This window comes from Mycteria americana, chromosome 20 (genome assembly GCF_035582795.1).
Source record: "Mycteria americana isolate JAX WOST 10 ecotype Jacksonville Zoo and Gardens chromosome 20, USCA_MyAme_1.0, whole genome shotgun sequence".
Lineage (NCBI taxonomy): Eukaryota > Metazoa > Chordata > Aves > Ciconiiformes > Ciconiidae > Mycteria > Mycteria americana.
The window spans coordinates 6,254,087-6,267,775 of NC_134384.1; the positions used below are offsets into that span (position 1 = coordinate 6,254,087).

General features: G+C 70.5%; 1 protein-coding gene across 2 annotated transcripts in view; it reads right to left on the reverse strand.

Moving 5' to 3' along the window:
* The window catches only part of CELSR2 (cadherin EGF LAG seven-pass G-type receptor 2), a 36,342-nt gene that overhangs the window by 18,240 nt on the left and 4,413 nt on the right, over positions 1-13,689 (reverse strand). For both annotated transcript variants that reach the window (XR_012778477.1, XM_075521665.1), the window contains exons 2-13: positions 11,695-12,339; positions 9,868-10,090; positions 9,053-9,168; positions 8,027-8,115; positions 7,302-7,459; positions 5,921-6,084; positions 5,119-5,244; positions 4,856-5,022; positions 4,001-4,186; positions 3,742-3,855; positions 2,619-2,793; positions 1,632-1,773 (exon numbers count right to left, since the gene is read on the reverse strand). Coding sequence is in view for 1 of the 2 variants with exons in the window: in XM_075521665.1 (XP_075377780.1) it covers positions 1,632-1,773; positions 2,619-2,793; positions 3,742-3,855; positions 4,001-4,186; positions 4,856-5,022; positions 5,119-5,244; positions 5,921-6,084; positions 7,302-7,459; positions 8,027-8,115; positions 9,053-9,168; positions 9,868-10,090; positions 11,695-12,339 (2,305 nt within the window). In the remaining variant the exon portion in view is untranslated. The remainder of the gene's footprint in view (positions 1-1,631; positions 1,774-2,618; positions 2,794-3,741; positions 3,856-4,000; positions 4,187-4,855; positions 5,023-5,118; positions 5,245-5,920; positions 6,085-7,301; positions 7,460-8,026; positions 8,116-9,052; positions 9,169-9,867; positions 10,091-11,694; positions 12,340-13,689) is intronic.

Consider the following 13,689-nt stretch of genomic DNA (forward strand, 5'->3'; position numbering starts at 1 on the left):
CTTGCACACCCACTGTGCTCCTTGCACACCCACTACAGCTCTTGCACACCCACCATGCTCCTTGCACACCTGCTACAGCTCTTGCACACCCGCTCTGCTCCTTGCACACCCGCTACAGCTCTTGCACACCCACCGTGCTCCTTGCACACCCGCTACAGCTCTTGCACACCCACCGTGCTCCTTGCACACCCACTACAGCTCTTGCACACCCACCGTGCTCCTTGCACACCTGCTACAGCTCTTGCACACCCGCTGTGCTCCTTGCGCACCCGCTACAGCTCTTGCACACCCACCGTGCTCCTTGCACACCCGCTACAGCTCTTGCACACCCGCTGTGCTCCTTGCGCACCCACTACAGCTCTTGCACACCCACCGTGCTCCTTGCACACCCGCTACAGCTCTTGCACACCCGCTGTGCTCCTTGCGCACCCGCTACAGCTCTTGCACACCCACCGTGCTCCTTGCACACCCGCTACAGCTCTTGCACACCCACCGTGCTCCTTGCACACCCACTACAGCTCTTGCACACCCACCGTGCTCCTTGCACACCCACTGTGCTCCTTGCACACCCACTACAGCTCTTGCACACCCACCATGCTCCTTGCACACCTGCTACAGCTCTTGCACACCCGCTCTGCTCCTTGCACACCCGCTACAGCTCTTGCACACCCACCGTGCTCCGTGCACACCCGCTACAGCTCTTGCACACCCACCGTGCTCCTTGCGCACCCGCTACAGCTCTTGCACACCCACCGTGCTCCTTGCACACCCGCTACAGCTCTTGCACACCCACCGTGCTCCTTGCACACCCACTACAGCTCTTGCACACCCACCGTGCTCCTTGCACACCCACTGTGCTCCTTGCACACCCACTACAGCTCTTGCACACCCACCATGCTCCTTGCACACCTGCTACAGCTCTTGCACACCCGCTCTGCTCCTTGCACACCCGCTACAGCTCTTGCACACCCACCGTGCTCCGTGCACACCCGCTACAGCTCTTGCACACCCACCGTGCTCCGTGCACACCCGCTACAGCTCTTGCACACCCACCGTGCTCCTTGCACACCCGCTACAGCTCTTGCACACCCGCTGTGCTCCTTGCACACCCGCTACAGCTCTTGCACACCCACCGTGCTCCTTGCACACCTGCTACAGCTCTTGCACACCCGCTGTGCTCCTTGCGCACCCGCTACAGCTCTTGCACACCCACCGTGCTCCTTGCACACCCGCTACAGCTCTTGCACACCCGCTGTGCTCCTTGCACACCCACTACAGCTCTTGCACACCCACCGTGCTCCTTGCACACCCGCTACAGCTCTTGCACACCCGCTGTGCTCCTTGCACACCCACTACAGCTCTTGCACACCCACCGTGCTCCTTGCACACCCGCTACAGCTCTTGCACACCCACCGTGCTCCTTGCACACCCACTACAGCTCTTGCACACCCACCGTGCTCCTTGCACACCCGCTACAGCTCTTGCACGGGCACCACGTGCCCAGCCTGCCCCTCGCACGCCCACCGTGCCCCCTCGCGCGCCCACCCCCAGCCCAGCACGAGGGACGGGCACACGCAAGTGCGACGGGCGCTTGTCACACTCGCACGTGCCCGTCCCTCCCTGCCACTCACTTGTGCTCGCAGTAGGGACCGAAGTGACCCTGGGGACACTCGCACGTGTAACCGTGCGCCGAGCCCGGCTTGCGGGCGCAGGTGGCCGGGGACTGGCAGGGGTTGAGGGCACAAGCGCTGACGCAGCTGTCACCGAAGTAGCCTGGGCACGAGGACGGGCACGGTTGGGGACATTGTAGGGAGTGGGTGTCACCAGGGAGGGTGGCAATGCCGTGGGGACAGTGACAGGGGTGGCGGTGCCTTGGGGAGTGTGACAAGGGGGTGGCAGTGCCCTGGGGTCAGTGACAGGGGGGAAGTGCCCAAGTGACAGTGACAAGGGGGTGGCAGTGCCCAGGGAGGGTGGCTGTGCCCTGGAGACAGTGACAAGGGAGTGGCAGCGCCCTGGGGACAGTGACGGGGGTGGCAGTGCCAAGGGAGGGTGGCAGTGTCCTAGGAAGGGTGACAAGGGGGTGGCAGTGCCCTGGGGCAGTGATGGAGGTGGCAGTGCCCAGGGAGGGTGGTGGCACCCAAGTGACAGGGGGATGGCAGTGCCCAAGGAGGGTGGCAGTGTCTTGGGGAGTGTGACAAGGGAATGGCAATGCCCTGGGGACAGTGACAGGATGGCAGTGCCCAGGGAGGGTGGCAGTGCCTTGGGGACAGTGATGGAGGTGGCAGTGCCCAGGGGACAGTGACAAGGGGGTGGCAGTGCCCTGGGGACAGTGATGGAGGTGGCGGTGCCCAGGGAGGGTGGCAGTGCCCTGGGATCAGTGACAAGGGGGTGGCAGTGCCCAGGGAGGGTGGCAGTGCCCTGGGGACAGTGACAAGGGGGTGGCAGTGCCCTGGGGACAGTGATGCAGGTGGCGGTGGCATGGGATCAGTGACAAGGGGGTGGCAGTGCCCAGGGAGGGTGGCAGTGCTTTGGGGACAGTGATGGGGGTGGCGGTGCCCAGGGAGGGTGGCAGTGCCCTGGGGACAGTGACAAGGGGGTGGCACCCCGCGGGCGCTCACCGGGGTGGCAGCGGCAGGAGAAGCTGTCCCAGTCGTCGCTGCAGGAGCTGTGGGGGGGGCAGGGCCCCGAGTCGCAGGGGTCGGGCAGGGCGCAGCCCCCCTCCACGTTCACCCGCGCCGCCTGCGCCACGCTCAGTGCCACCGCGCTGGCCGCCGTCTCGCCCACGCGCACGCCCTGCGTCACCGCCGCATCGTCACCCCCCCGCCGCGCCTCAGTTTCCCTCGCTGGAACCCGAGACCCCCCCCGCTGCCACCCCGTCCCCACGTCACCGTGCCCGTATGCCCCCCCCAGGAGTTACGCCCGTGTCCCCCTGCCCGCATCCCTGTCCCCGTGCCCAGGCCCCAGGGTCACGTCCCTGTGCCCCCGCAGCCCTGTGCCCCCCGTCCCCACGTCCCCGTCCCCGTGTCCCTGTGCCCGTACCCATCCCCTGTGCCCAAACGCCCCGTGTCCCTGTGCCTTGTGCCCGTACCCACGTCCCTGTGCCCACGTCCCCATGTCCATGTCCCCACATGCACCCCACGTCCCCCTGCCACAGGTCCCCTGTCCCCATTCCCTGTGCCCATAGGCCCCCTGTCCCCATTCAGTGTCCCCATGCCAACGCCCTGTCCCCATGCCCCCGTGCCCATGCCCATGGCCCTCACCGCTGTGCCCATGTCCCCACGGCCAATGTCACGTCCCCATGCCCATACCCCACTGCCCCTTTGCCACCACCCCTGTGCCCATATGTCCCCTGTCCCCACGCCCCATGTCCCTTTGCCCAAACGTCCCATGTCCCCGTGCCTTGTGCCCATGCCCACGTCCCTGTGCCCACGTCCCGACATGCAACCGATGTCCCCCTGCCCGTTATGTCCCGTGTCCCCATGCCATACACACACCCCTACGCATGCCCCTGTCCCCATTCGACGTCCCCATGCCCTGTGCCCACGTCCCCATGTCCTTAACCACGCTCCGCGCCCACGTCCCTGTGCCCGTGCCCCCCACCGCCGCGCCCACGTCCCCACGCCCTGTGCCACGTCCCCGTGCCCATAACCCCCCGCCCCTCTGCCAGCCTCCCTGTGCCCAACGTCCCACGGCCCCCCCATGCCCAAGTCCCCCTGCCCACCCCCCTGCCTGCGCCCGTACCTGCAGGCAGCCGCGGAAGCCCTGCTCCACGGTGCCACCGTCACCCGCCAGCCCCCCCACGCTCAGCGTCCGCAGCCGCAGCCCCTGCAGCTCCCCGGCCACGTCAGCCACCGCCTGCGGGCACGGGGGGGGGGACACGACACTCAGACACCCGTGGGTGCCACGGGGACACCCACGGGGGGAGCGGGGTGGGGTGCCCAACCCGTGCCCACCCCGTGCCCACCCCGTGCCTCAGTTTCCCCCCGGGGTCCCACCCTACCTGGTGGCGGCCGTAGTCGAGGGCGAGGAGGAGGAGGGTGGCGGGGGGGGGCCGGCCGGGGGCCCCCCGCAGCTCCAGCTGGAGGTGGTGCCAGTCGCCGTCGTTGACCTTGGCGTGGGGCAGCCGCAGCCAGGCCAGGCGGGAGCCCCCCTGCCAGACGCCCGCCTCCGCCTGCCCCTCGCTCAGCTGCCGAGAGGGACCTCAGTGCCCCCGCGCCCCGGGGGGGCAACCCTGGCACTGCCCCCAGGGCAATACCCCCCCAGGGCGATACCCCCCCAGGGCAATACCCCCCCCCCCCGGGCAATAACCCCCCCAGGCAATACAACCCCCCAGGGCAATATCCCCCCCTCCGGGCAATACCCCCTCCCCCAGGCAATAACCCCCCCCCGGGCAATACTCCCAGAGCAATACCCCCCCAGGAGCAGCCCCCCCACCAGGAGAATCCCCCTTGGGACCGTCCCCCTGGCCAACAACCCCCAAAGGGCAATACCCCCCCCCCCAAGGGTCGCGCCCCCTGGCACTGCCCCCCACCCCAGGGCAATATGCCCCGCACCACCCCACGGCCCCCCTGGGGGCAGCCCCCCCTCAAGGGGGACATCCCCCTCTCCCCAGCCCTGTCCCCCAGGCCAACACCCCCCAAAGAGCAATACCCCCCCCCAGGGGTGGCACCCCCCTGGCACTGCCCCCCCCCCCCCCAGGGCAATACCCCCCCAGGGCAATACGCCCCCCAAGGGCAGGACCCCCCCCAAGGGCAGGACCCCCCCAGGACAACATCCCCCCCTGGCACTGCCCCCAGGGCAATACCCCCATGCCGACCCCCCCGTGCCCCCCCCCCCCCCCCGCCGTGGGGCACACCTGGAGGGTGAGGGTGGCGCGGGGGCCAGCGCTGGCCCACAGCAGGAGCCCGCGGGGGTGGCGGGTGCGGAACATCAGCCCCAGGTGCCAGGGCAGGGTGACGGGCAGTGCCAGCCCGCTCCAGGACACCCGGCTGCTGCCCAGGAACCGCTGGGGACTCGCCATCTCTGCGGGAGACGGGGCGCGGGCTGGGTGCTTGACCCCCCCCCTCCCCCCAGACCCCCCCCCCTCCCCGCCATGCCCACCCCGGTGCCCCCCGGTACCTTCCTGGCAGGTCTTGCCCCCGAAGCCCAGCGGGCAGCGGCAGCTGAAGCTGTCCCACTCGTGCACGCAGGTGCCACCGTTGTGGCACGTGCCGGCGTCACACAGCGTCTTCTTGGCAGGACAGCCTGGGGGGGTCGGGGGGGGGGGGCATGGGGCTCGCACCCCCCCCCCCCCCCCATCACCTGGGACCCCAGCCGCCCCAGACAGCCCCACGGCCTGCCGTGCCCCAGCCCCACGTCCCCATGCCCTGGGCGCACCGAGACCCCTGGGCGCTCCAGACCCCCCAGACCATTCCCCGGCCCCACGGCGCTGGCACGGTGCCACCCCCAGACCCCCCGTCCAGCCCCACGCCCTGGCACCCCACTGGCCCCATACGCCCCAGTCCCATTCCCAAAGGGCACAGAGACCCCCGGCACTGCCCCGGCCCCACGTGCCCTTGATCCCCCTCCAGCCCTGGCACCCCCCGACCCCATGTCCCCACGCCCAGGGGACACAGCCCCCCATGCCCCCTGGACCCCCATCCAGCCCCACAGCCCTGGCAGGCCCCAACCCCATGTTCTCATGCCCATGGGGCACAGAGACCCCCAAGCACTGCCCAGCCCCCTGCCCCCTGGATCCCCCTCCAACCCCACAGCGCTGGCGCCCCCCTGACCCCACACCCCACCCCACGCCCAGGGGGCACAGCCCCATATCCCCGGCACCCCCAGCCCCCCACCCAGTGGGCACAGCCCCCCCCATCCCCCTCCCGTCCCCAGCCCCATAACCCCTGCCCGCCACCCCCTGTCCCCCCGTGCCCCCCACCGGGCAGGGTGCCGTTGTTGGCGATGAAGGCGGCCATGTCGATGGGGCGCTGGTCGATGTGGAGGTGCCGCATGCACCCCACGAACTGCCGGCTGCGGATGGGGAAGCTCTCGGGCAGGGTGGGCACGCCGCCCAGCAGCAGCGGCCCCGTCAGATCCAGCGACCTGCAGCACCCACCGTCACCCATGGGGACCCCGAGGGACTCCCAGCCCCCCCACCCATGGGGACACCAAGGGACCTCCCCACCCATGGGGACCCCAAGGGACCCCCAACCCCCCCACCCATGGGGACACCAAGGGACCCCCCAATCCATGGGGACCCCGAGGGACCCCCAACCCCCCCACCCATGGGGACACCAAGGGACCCCCCAACCCATGGGGACCCCGAGGGACTCCCAGCCCCCCCCCCCATGGGGACACCAAGGGGCCCCCCAACCCATGGGGACCCCGCGGGACCCCCAACCCTCCCACCCATGGGGTCCCCAAGGGACCCTCCAATCCATGGGGACCCCGAGGGACCCCCAACCCCCCCACCCATGGGGACACCAAGGGACCCCCCAACCCATGGGGACCCCGAGGGACCCCCAATCCCCCAACCATGGGGACCCCAAGGGAACCCCCAACCCATGGGGACCCCGAGGGACCCCTAACCCCCCTACCCATGGGGACACCAAGGGACCCCCAACCCATGGGGACCCCGAGGGACCCCCAACCCTCCCACCCATGGGGTCCCCAAGGGAACCCCCAACCCATGGGGACCCCGAGGGACCCCCAACCCCCCCACCCATGGGGACACCAAGGGACCCCCCAACCCATGGGGACCCCGAGGGACCCCCAACCCCCCCACCCATGGGGACACCAAGGGACCCTCCAACCCATGGGGACCCCGAGGGACTCCCAGCCCCCCCACCCATGGGGACCCCAAGGGGCCCCCCAACCCATGGGGACCCCGAGGGACCCCCAACCCTCCCACCCATGGGGTCCCCAAGGGACCCTCCAATCCATGGGGACCCCGAGGGACCCCCAACCCCCCCACCCATGGGGACCCCAAGGGAACCCCCAACCCATGGGGACCCCGAGGGACCCCTAACCCCCCTACCCATGGGGACACCAAGGGACCCCCAACCCATGGGGACCCCGAGGGACCCCTAACCCTCCCACCCATGGGGTCCCCAAGGGAACCCCCAACTCATGGGGACCCCGAGGGACTCCCAGCCCCCCCACCCATGGGGACACCAAGGGGCCCCCCAACCCATGGGAACCCCGAGGGACTCCCAGCCCCCCCACCCATGGGGACCCCAAGGGACCCTCCAACCCATGGGGACCCCGAGGGACCCCCAACCCCCCCCCCATGGGGACCCCAAGGGACCCCCCACCCTTACTTCTTGCTGCCGGACTGGGTGCCCTGGGCGGCGCAGGAGTAGTTGCCCAGGACGGGGCCGAAGCGGAGGGCCATGCCGGTGTCGCAGTCGTCCACCGTCACCACGGCCACCTTCTGCTCCGAGGGGCCCTGGGGCAGCCCCGACCGCCCCAGCACCGGCTGGGGACAACGCCTGAGCCGCGGGAGCCGTGCTGCCCCCCGGCCCCGCAGCCTTCATCCCGCTCCTCATCCTCCCTCTTCCCTCCAGCTCTGCTGCCCTCCGGCCCCCAGACCCCCACCCTGCTCCCCCACCCCTCCAGCCCCCCAAGTTCCCACCCTCCAGCCCTCTGTCCCCCAAACCCCCACCATGCTCCCCTCCATCCCCTCTTCTTCTCTCCCCCCAAAACCCCCGCTCTGCTCCCCCATCCCTCTGTCCCTCCGTCCCCCAAACCCCCACCCTCCCTCCCTTCCTCCCCTCCTTCTCCATCACCCCAAACCCCCTCCCTGATCCCCTCCATCCCCGTCCCCCCAAATCCCCACCCTCCATCCCCTCCTTCCCCCCAGACCCCCACCCTGCTCCCTTCCATCCCCTCTTCTTCTGTCCCCCCAAAATCCCACCCTGCTCCCCTCCATCCCTCCCTCCCCTCTTCCTCCACCCCCCCAACCCTGCTCCCCTCCACACCCTCTTCCTCCGTCCCCCCAAACCTCACCTCGCCCCCCCCCCCCGTGCCCCCCGGGTGCCCCCACCTTGTTGTAGTAGTGGAGCTGGACCCGGTGCCACTGCCCGTCGCTGACACCGCCCGGCACGAAGGGTGACACCGTGGTGGTGGTCTCGCCTGCGGGCACCAGCGGTCGGGCAGCGGGCACAGCCCGGGGAGGGGGCACGGGGAGGGGGCGAAGGGATGGGGGTGCCAGGGCTGCAGTGCCACGGGGCAGGGCCAGGGACGGGATGCCCGGGGTGCAGTGCCAGGGGTGTAACACAGGGGATGCAGCGCCAGGGACGTGATGCCTGGGATGCAGTGCCAGGCAGTGCCAGGGACACGATGCCCGGGATGCAGTGCCGGGGATGCAGTGCCAGGCAGTGCCGGCGATGCACGGCGTGAGATGCAGTGCCAGGGATGCAGTGCCAGGGATGTGATGCCCTGGATGCAGTGCCAGGCAGTGCCAGGGATGTGATACCCAGGACGCGTGCCAGGCATGCAGTGCCAGGGACGTAGAGGGTGGCACGCAGTGCCAGGCAGTGCCGGGGTGTAACACAGGGGATGCAGCGCCAGGGACGGGATGCCCAGGATGCAGTGCCAGGCAGTGCCAGGGACATGATGCCCAGGATGCAGTGCCAAGGATGCAGTGCCAGGCAGCGCCGGCGATGCACGGCGTGGGATGCAGTGCCAGGGATGCAGTGCCAGGGATGTGATGCCCGGGATGCAGTGCCAGGCAGCGCCAGGGAACACATGGCACACATTGCCAGGGACATGATGCCCAGGATGCAGTGCCAGGCAGTGCCGGCGATGCACGGCGTGGGATGCAGTGCCAGGGATGCAGTGCCGGGGATGCAGTGCCGGGGATGCAGTGCCGGGGTGTAACCCAGGGGATGCAGTGCCAGGGATGGGACGCCCAGGACGCGGCGCCAGGGAACACATGGCACGCGGTGCCAGGGACATGATGCCCAGGATGCAGTGCCAGGGATGCGGTGCCAGGCGGTGCTGCAGTGCGATGCCTGGGAGGGAATGCCGGGGATGCCGTGCCAGGGCGCGGCGGGCGCGGTGCCCGTACCTGCCGAGAAGGTGAGCTGGACCTGCTCGCCCACGATCTCCAGCGCCACGAAGTCGTGCTTCTCGTTGAAGCGCCCGTTGTAGAGCAGGAGCCCGTCCCGCTCCTTGGTGGCAAACCTGGTGCGGGGACGAGCGCCGGGCCCTGCCCATCACCCCCCTGCCCCCCGCCGTGCCCCCCAAGCATGCCCCGTCACCCCACAGCTCCCTGGCCTGCCCCGTGCCCCACCACCTTGTGCCCACCGGGATACACTGGCACCCGTCACCCCGCGCCCATGGGGTGCCCCCCACCCCACTGCCCCCGTGCCAAGGGGTCACCCCCCACCCCGTCGCCCCCACCCTGTGCCCGCAGGGTGCCCCACTGTCCCCTGTCCCATTGCTCCTGCCCATGCCCGTGGGGTGCCCACCACCTCCTGCCCCATTGCCCCCACACTGTGTCCGTGGGGCACCCACCAGATGACATCAACGGGGCACCCAGCGCCCCACACCCCCTTGCACCGGCCATGCCTATGGGGCACCCAGCACCCCACGCCCCAAGTGATGCCAACGGAGCACCCATCACCCCACACCTCATCACCCCAGGTGACGCCCACGGGGCACCCATCCCCCCCCACCCCAGGTGACGCCCACGGGGCACCCATCACCCCCCACCCCAGATGATGCCAACGGGGCACCCAGCACCCCCCACCCCAAAATGACGCCCACGGGGCACCCAGCACCCCATTGCCCACAGGACACCCATCACCCCCCACCCCATCGCCCCAGATGATGCCAAGGGGGCACCCCCCACCCCTCACCCCCCGCCCCCCCGGGGCTCACGTCAGGGCGAGGGTGAAGTGGAAGCGCTGGCGGAGGCCGCGGAAGGTGAGGAAGGAGCGCGGGGGGAAGCTGCGGGTGCTCATGGCGCAGAAGGGCTTCTCGTAGTGCCCGGGGGGGCACTGGCAGCGGAACCCCCCCACCAGCAGGTTGAGGCAGGTGCCCCCGTTGCGGCAGACCCCCGGGGCGCAGCGGCCCCCCCGGGCGCTCAGCTCGCAGTGCTCCCCTGCGCGAGGCCCAGCTGGCACCCGGCACCGCGCCCAGGGCGCCGGGCACCCCCGGGACCCCCAAAAGGGGGGGTGGGGATCCCCTCTCCCCCCCCCCCCCCCCCATCAGCTCCAGAGCGGCTTTATCCCCAGCTCCATCGCCGTGGCAACCGCCTCCCGTCTCCATGGCAACCGAGCGAAAGCCCCCCCCCCCCCCGCATCCCCTCCCCCACCAGCTGGCACCCCCCCCACCCGGGGGTCCCGTGGGGGCTGGGGGTGCCAAGGGGTCCCCAGGGCGGGGGGGGGGGGCTGTCCCCAGTGCCACCAGTCTCCCAGTGACCGTGGTTTGTGTCCCCCTGCCCAAGGCCAGCCATGGCGGGGAGCAGCTGGCCGGGCCACCGCAGTGGGGACAGGGTGTCCCCGCACCCCAGGCTGTCCCCAGGGTGTCCCCCCGGCTCTGCCCCCACCAGTGTCCCCGTCCCCCTGCCAACCTCCTGCAGGGACCACACTGGGCTGGAGGGACAGAGGGGACAGGGACAGGGGACCAGCCATGGAGGGTGATGGGGGGGCGGGGGGGGACACGGGAGGGGGTGAGGGAGGGGGAATAGGGAGAGGGGGCAGGGGGAGAGGGGCGAGAGGGGGAGGAAGGTGGAGAGATGGAAGAGGAGGAAGATAAAGGTGTGGGAGACAAAGGGGAGGATGGAGGGAGGGAGGACGGAGAGATGGGTGGGAGGGATGGAGGGATGGAGGGACAGAGGGACGGAGGAGGGACGGAGGGACGGAGGGACAGAGGGATGGAGGGACAGAGGGATGGAGGAGGGACGGAGGGACAGAGGGACGGAGGGATGGAGGAGGGACGGAGGAGGGATGGAGGGACAGAGGAGGGATGGAGGAGAGACGGAGGGACAGAGGGATGAAGGGACAGAGGGACGGAGGAGGGATGGAGGAGGGACGGCCAGAGGGACGGACACTGGAGGATGGCCGACGGAGGGACAGCTGAGGAAGGAAGGGATGACGGGGGGCTGAAGGGGAGCGGGATGAAGGGATGGCCACGATGGATGGTGGCGGGCCAGCAGCAGAAGGGATAGGTGAGGAAGGCTGAAGATAGATGAGGAACGGGATGAAGGCTGGCGGGGATGGATGATGGAGGACTGGAGCGGGACGAAGGGATGACGGGGATGGATGATGGAGGGACACCAGAAGGGACAGGCGACGGAGGGCTGAAGGGGAGCGGGATGAAGGACGACGTGGACGGACGACGGAGAGAGCTGAGGAAGGGGCGGGTGATGGGGGCTGAGGGGGCGTGGGGTGAAGGGCTGCTGGGGGAAGGACGAGGGAGGGATGGAGAGCTGGCGGGAACGAGGAAGAAGGGGTGACGGGGACGGCCGATGGGGACACAGCTGAGGAAGGCGCAGTCGAAGGGGAGCTGGCGGAAGGGACGGTGAGGACGGACACCACGAGGACAGGACGGACGGGTGACGGAGGGCTGAAGAGGAGCTGGCCGAAGGGATGAAGGGGTGGACACCGCGAGGACGGGACCGCCGCTGGAGGGCTGAAGGGGAAGGGGGCAAGGTGACACCAGGGACGGCGGAGGGAGGGAGGGAGGGAGGCGCCGGGCTCTAACCGGTGAAATCCTCGTGGCACTCGCAGGTGTAGCCGCCCTCGCGGCTCCGGCACCGCCCGTTGCTGCCGCAGGGGCTGGAGTAACAGAGGTCGATCTCCGTCTCGCAGTAGTCGCCGGTGAAGCCGGGCGGGCAGCGGCAGCGCAGGCCGGTGACGGGATGGATGGGGCGGAAGAGGATGGTGTCGGAAGCGAGGAAGGGCGCCGAGCTGTCGAACTGGAGGACGGAGACGCAGCGCATGTAGTTCTCGCAGGGCTCGCGCAGGCAGATGTTGTCGTCGAAGGGCAGGACCCGCTGGGCCGAGATGGCGGCCAGCAGCGAGCGGTTGAGGTAGAGCCGCTCCTGCAGCTCCTCGGAGGAGAAGAAGCGGGCGCCGTGCCCCGCGGCGGGCAGCAGCACCGAGAGGCTGACGTTGAGGATACGGGCGGTCCCCACGTCCGTGTCCGTTTGGATGTTGAAGAGGACGACGCGGTGGCGGGGGGTGGCCAGGACGGCCGCCACCCCCTCCAGGAAGCGGCTGAGCAGGGGGGAGAGGAATCGCTCCTGGGACATGTCGGCCAAGCGCAGGGTGATGCTGTTGCTCAGCATCTCGTCCGTGATCACCGTCACCCGCAGCGTGCACTGGGCCGTCGCGCTGTGGACCCCGTCTGCGGGTGGGGGGGGCACAGGGGGGGTCAGCGACGGCGCCGGCCACCGCGGGATGGGGACGGTGGTGGTGACGGGGCACCCATCCTGCTTGGCCACCGCGGGATGGGGACGGTGGGATGGGGACGGTGCTGGCGATGGGGTGCCTGACCTGCTTGGCCACCTCGGAACGGGGACAGCACTGGTTTGGGGTGCCCGTCCCACTGGGTGGGCTACCAGCCCGCCCAGCCGCCACGGGATGGGGCCAGTGCGGGCTATGGGGCACCCGGCCCCCTCGGCCAGCACAGGATGGGGACAGTGGGACGGGGACGGTCCTGGCTATGGGGTGCCCATCCTGCTCAGCCACTGCCGGATGGGGATGGCACTGGCCATAGGGCTAGCACTGGTTATGGGGCACCCGTCCCACTCGGCCACCGCAAGACGGGGACGGTGGGATGGGGCCGGTGCTGGCCATGGGGCCGGTGCTGGCTATGGGGCGCCCGTGCCACTCGGCCACTGCAGGATGGGGCCGGTGCTGGCCGTGGGGCCGGTGGTGGCCATGGGGTGCCCATTCCGCTTGGCCACCAGGGGAGGGGGATGGCCCGAGCATGGGATGCCCAACCCGCTCAGCCACCGCGGGACGGGGACAGCACCCGTCCCGACTCACCCGGCAGTGCCGTGGGGCAGGGGGGGCAAAGGCTCTGCCCGGCACTGGGACACCCACCTTCCTCCTCCTCCTCCTCCTCCTGGCCAGGACGAGGGGCAGCGGGATGTGGGACAGATGGAGAGCGGGTGGCGGGCGGACAGATGGACGGAGGGAGCGTGGGGACAGCCGGGGGGGGGGGGAAGGGGGAAGGGGGCGATGCCGGGGCGGGGTGGTGGGGAGCCGGGGCTGCCCGGTGGCCCGTGGCTGGTGGCCGGGGGGGGGTTGCCATGGCTGCGGCCGCGGGGGCCCAGCTATGGCCGGACCCTTTGTTCCCGTCCCGGCTGCCCCCCGTGCTGGGGGGGCACAGCCTGGGCATGGGGGCTCCCCGCCCCCTTCCTTTGTGCAGCTGGAGCGGGGACCCCAGCCCGGGGGGGCCTGGGGGGGGGCGGAGGGCAGTGGGGGACGCGTGGCTGGGGACAAGGGACATCACGACACGGCCCGGGACTCAGTTTCCCTCCCTGCCCGGGGGCGGCCGAGGAGCCGCTCCCCCACCCTGGGGTGACCCCCCGCAGCAGCACCCACCGGCCCCCCCGGCCCAAACCGCGCTGAGCACCGCCGGCACGGCCCCCCCTTGGCCCCTGCCCGCCAGCGACCCCCCAAACAGATGCGTTGGGTTTGGGGACCCCCCCAAACAGATGCGTTGGGTTTGGGGACGCCCCAATGGAGA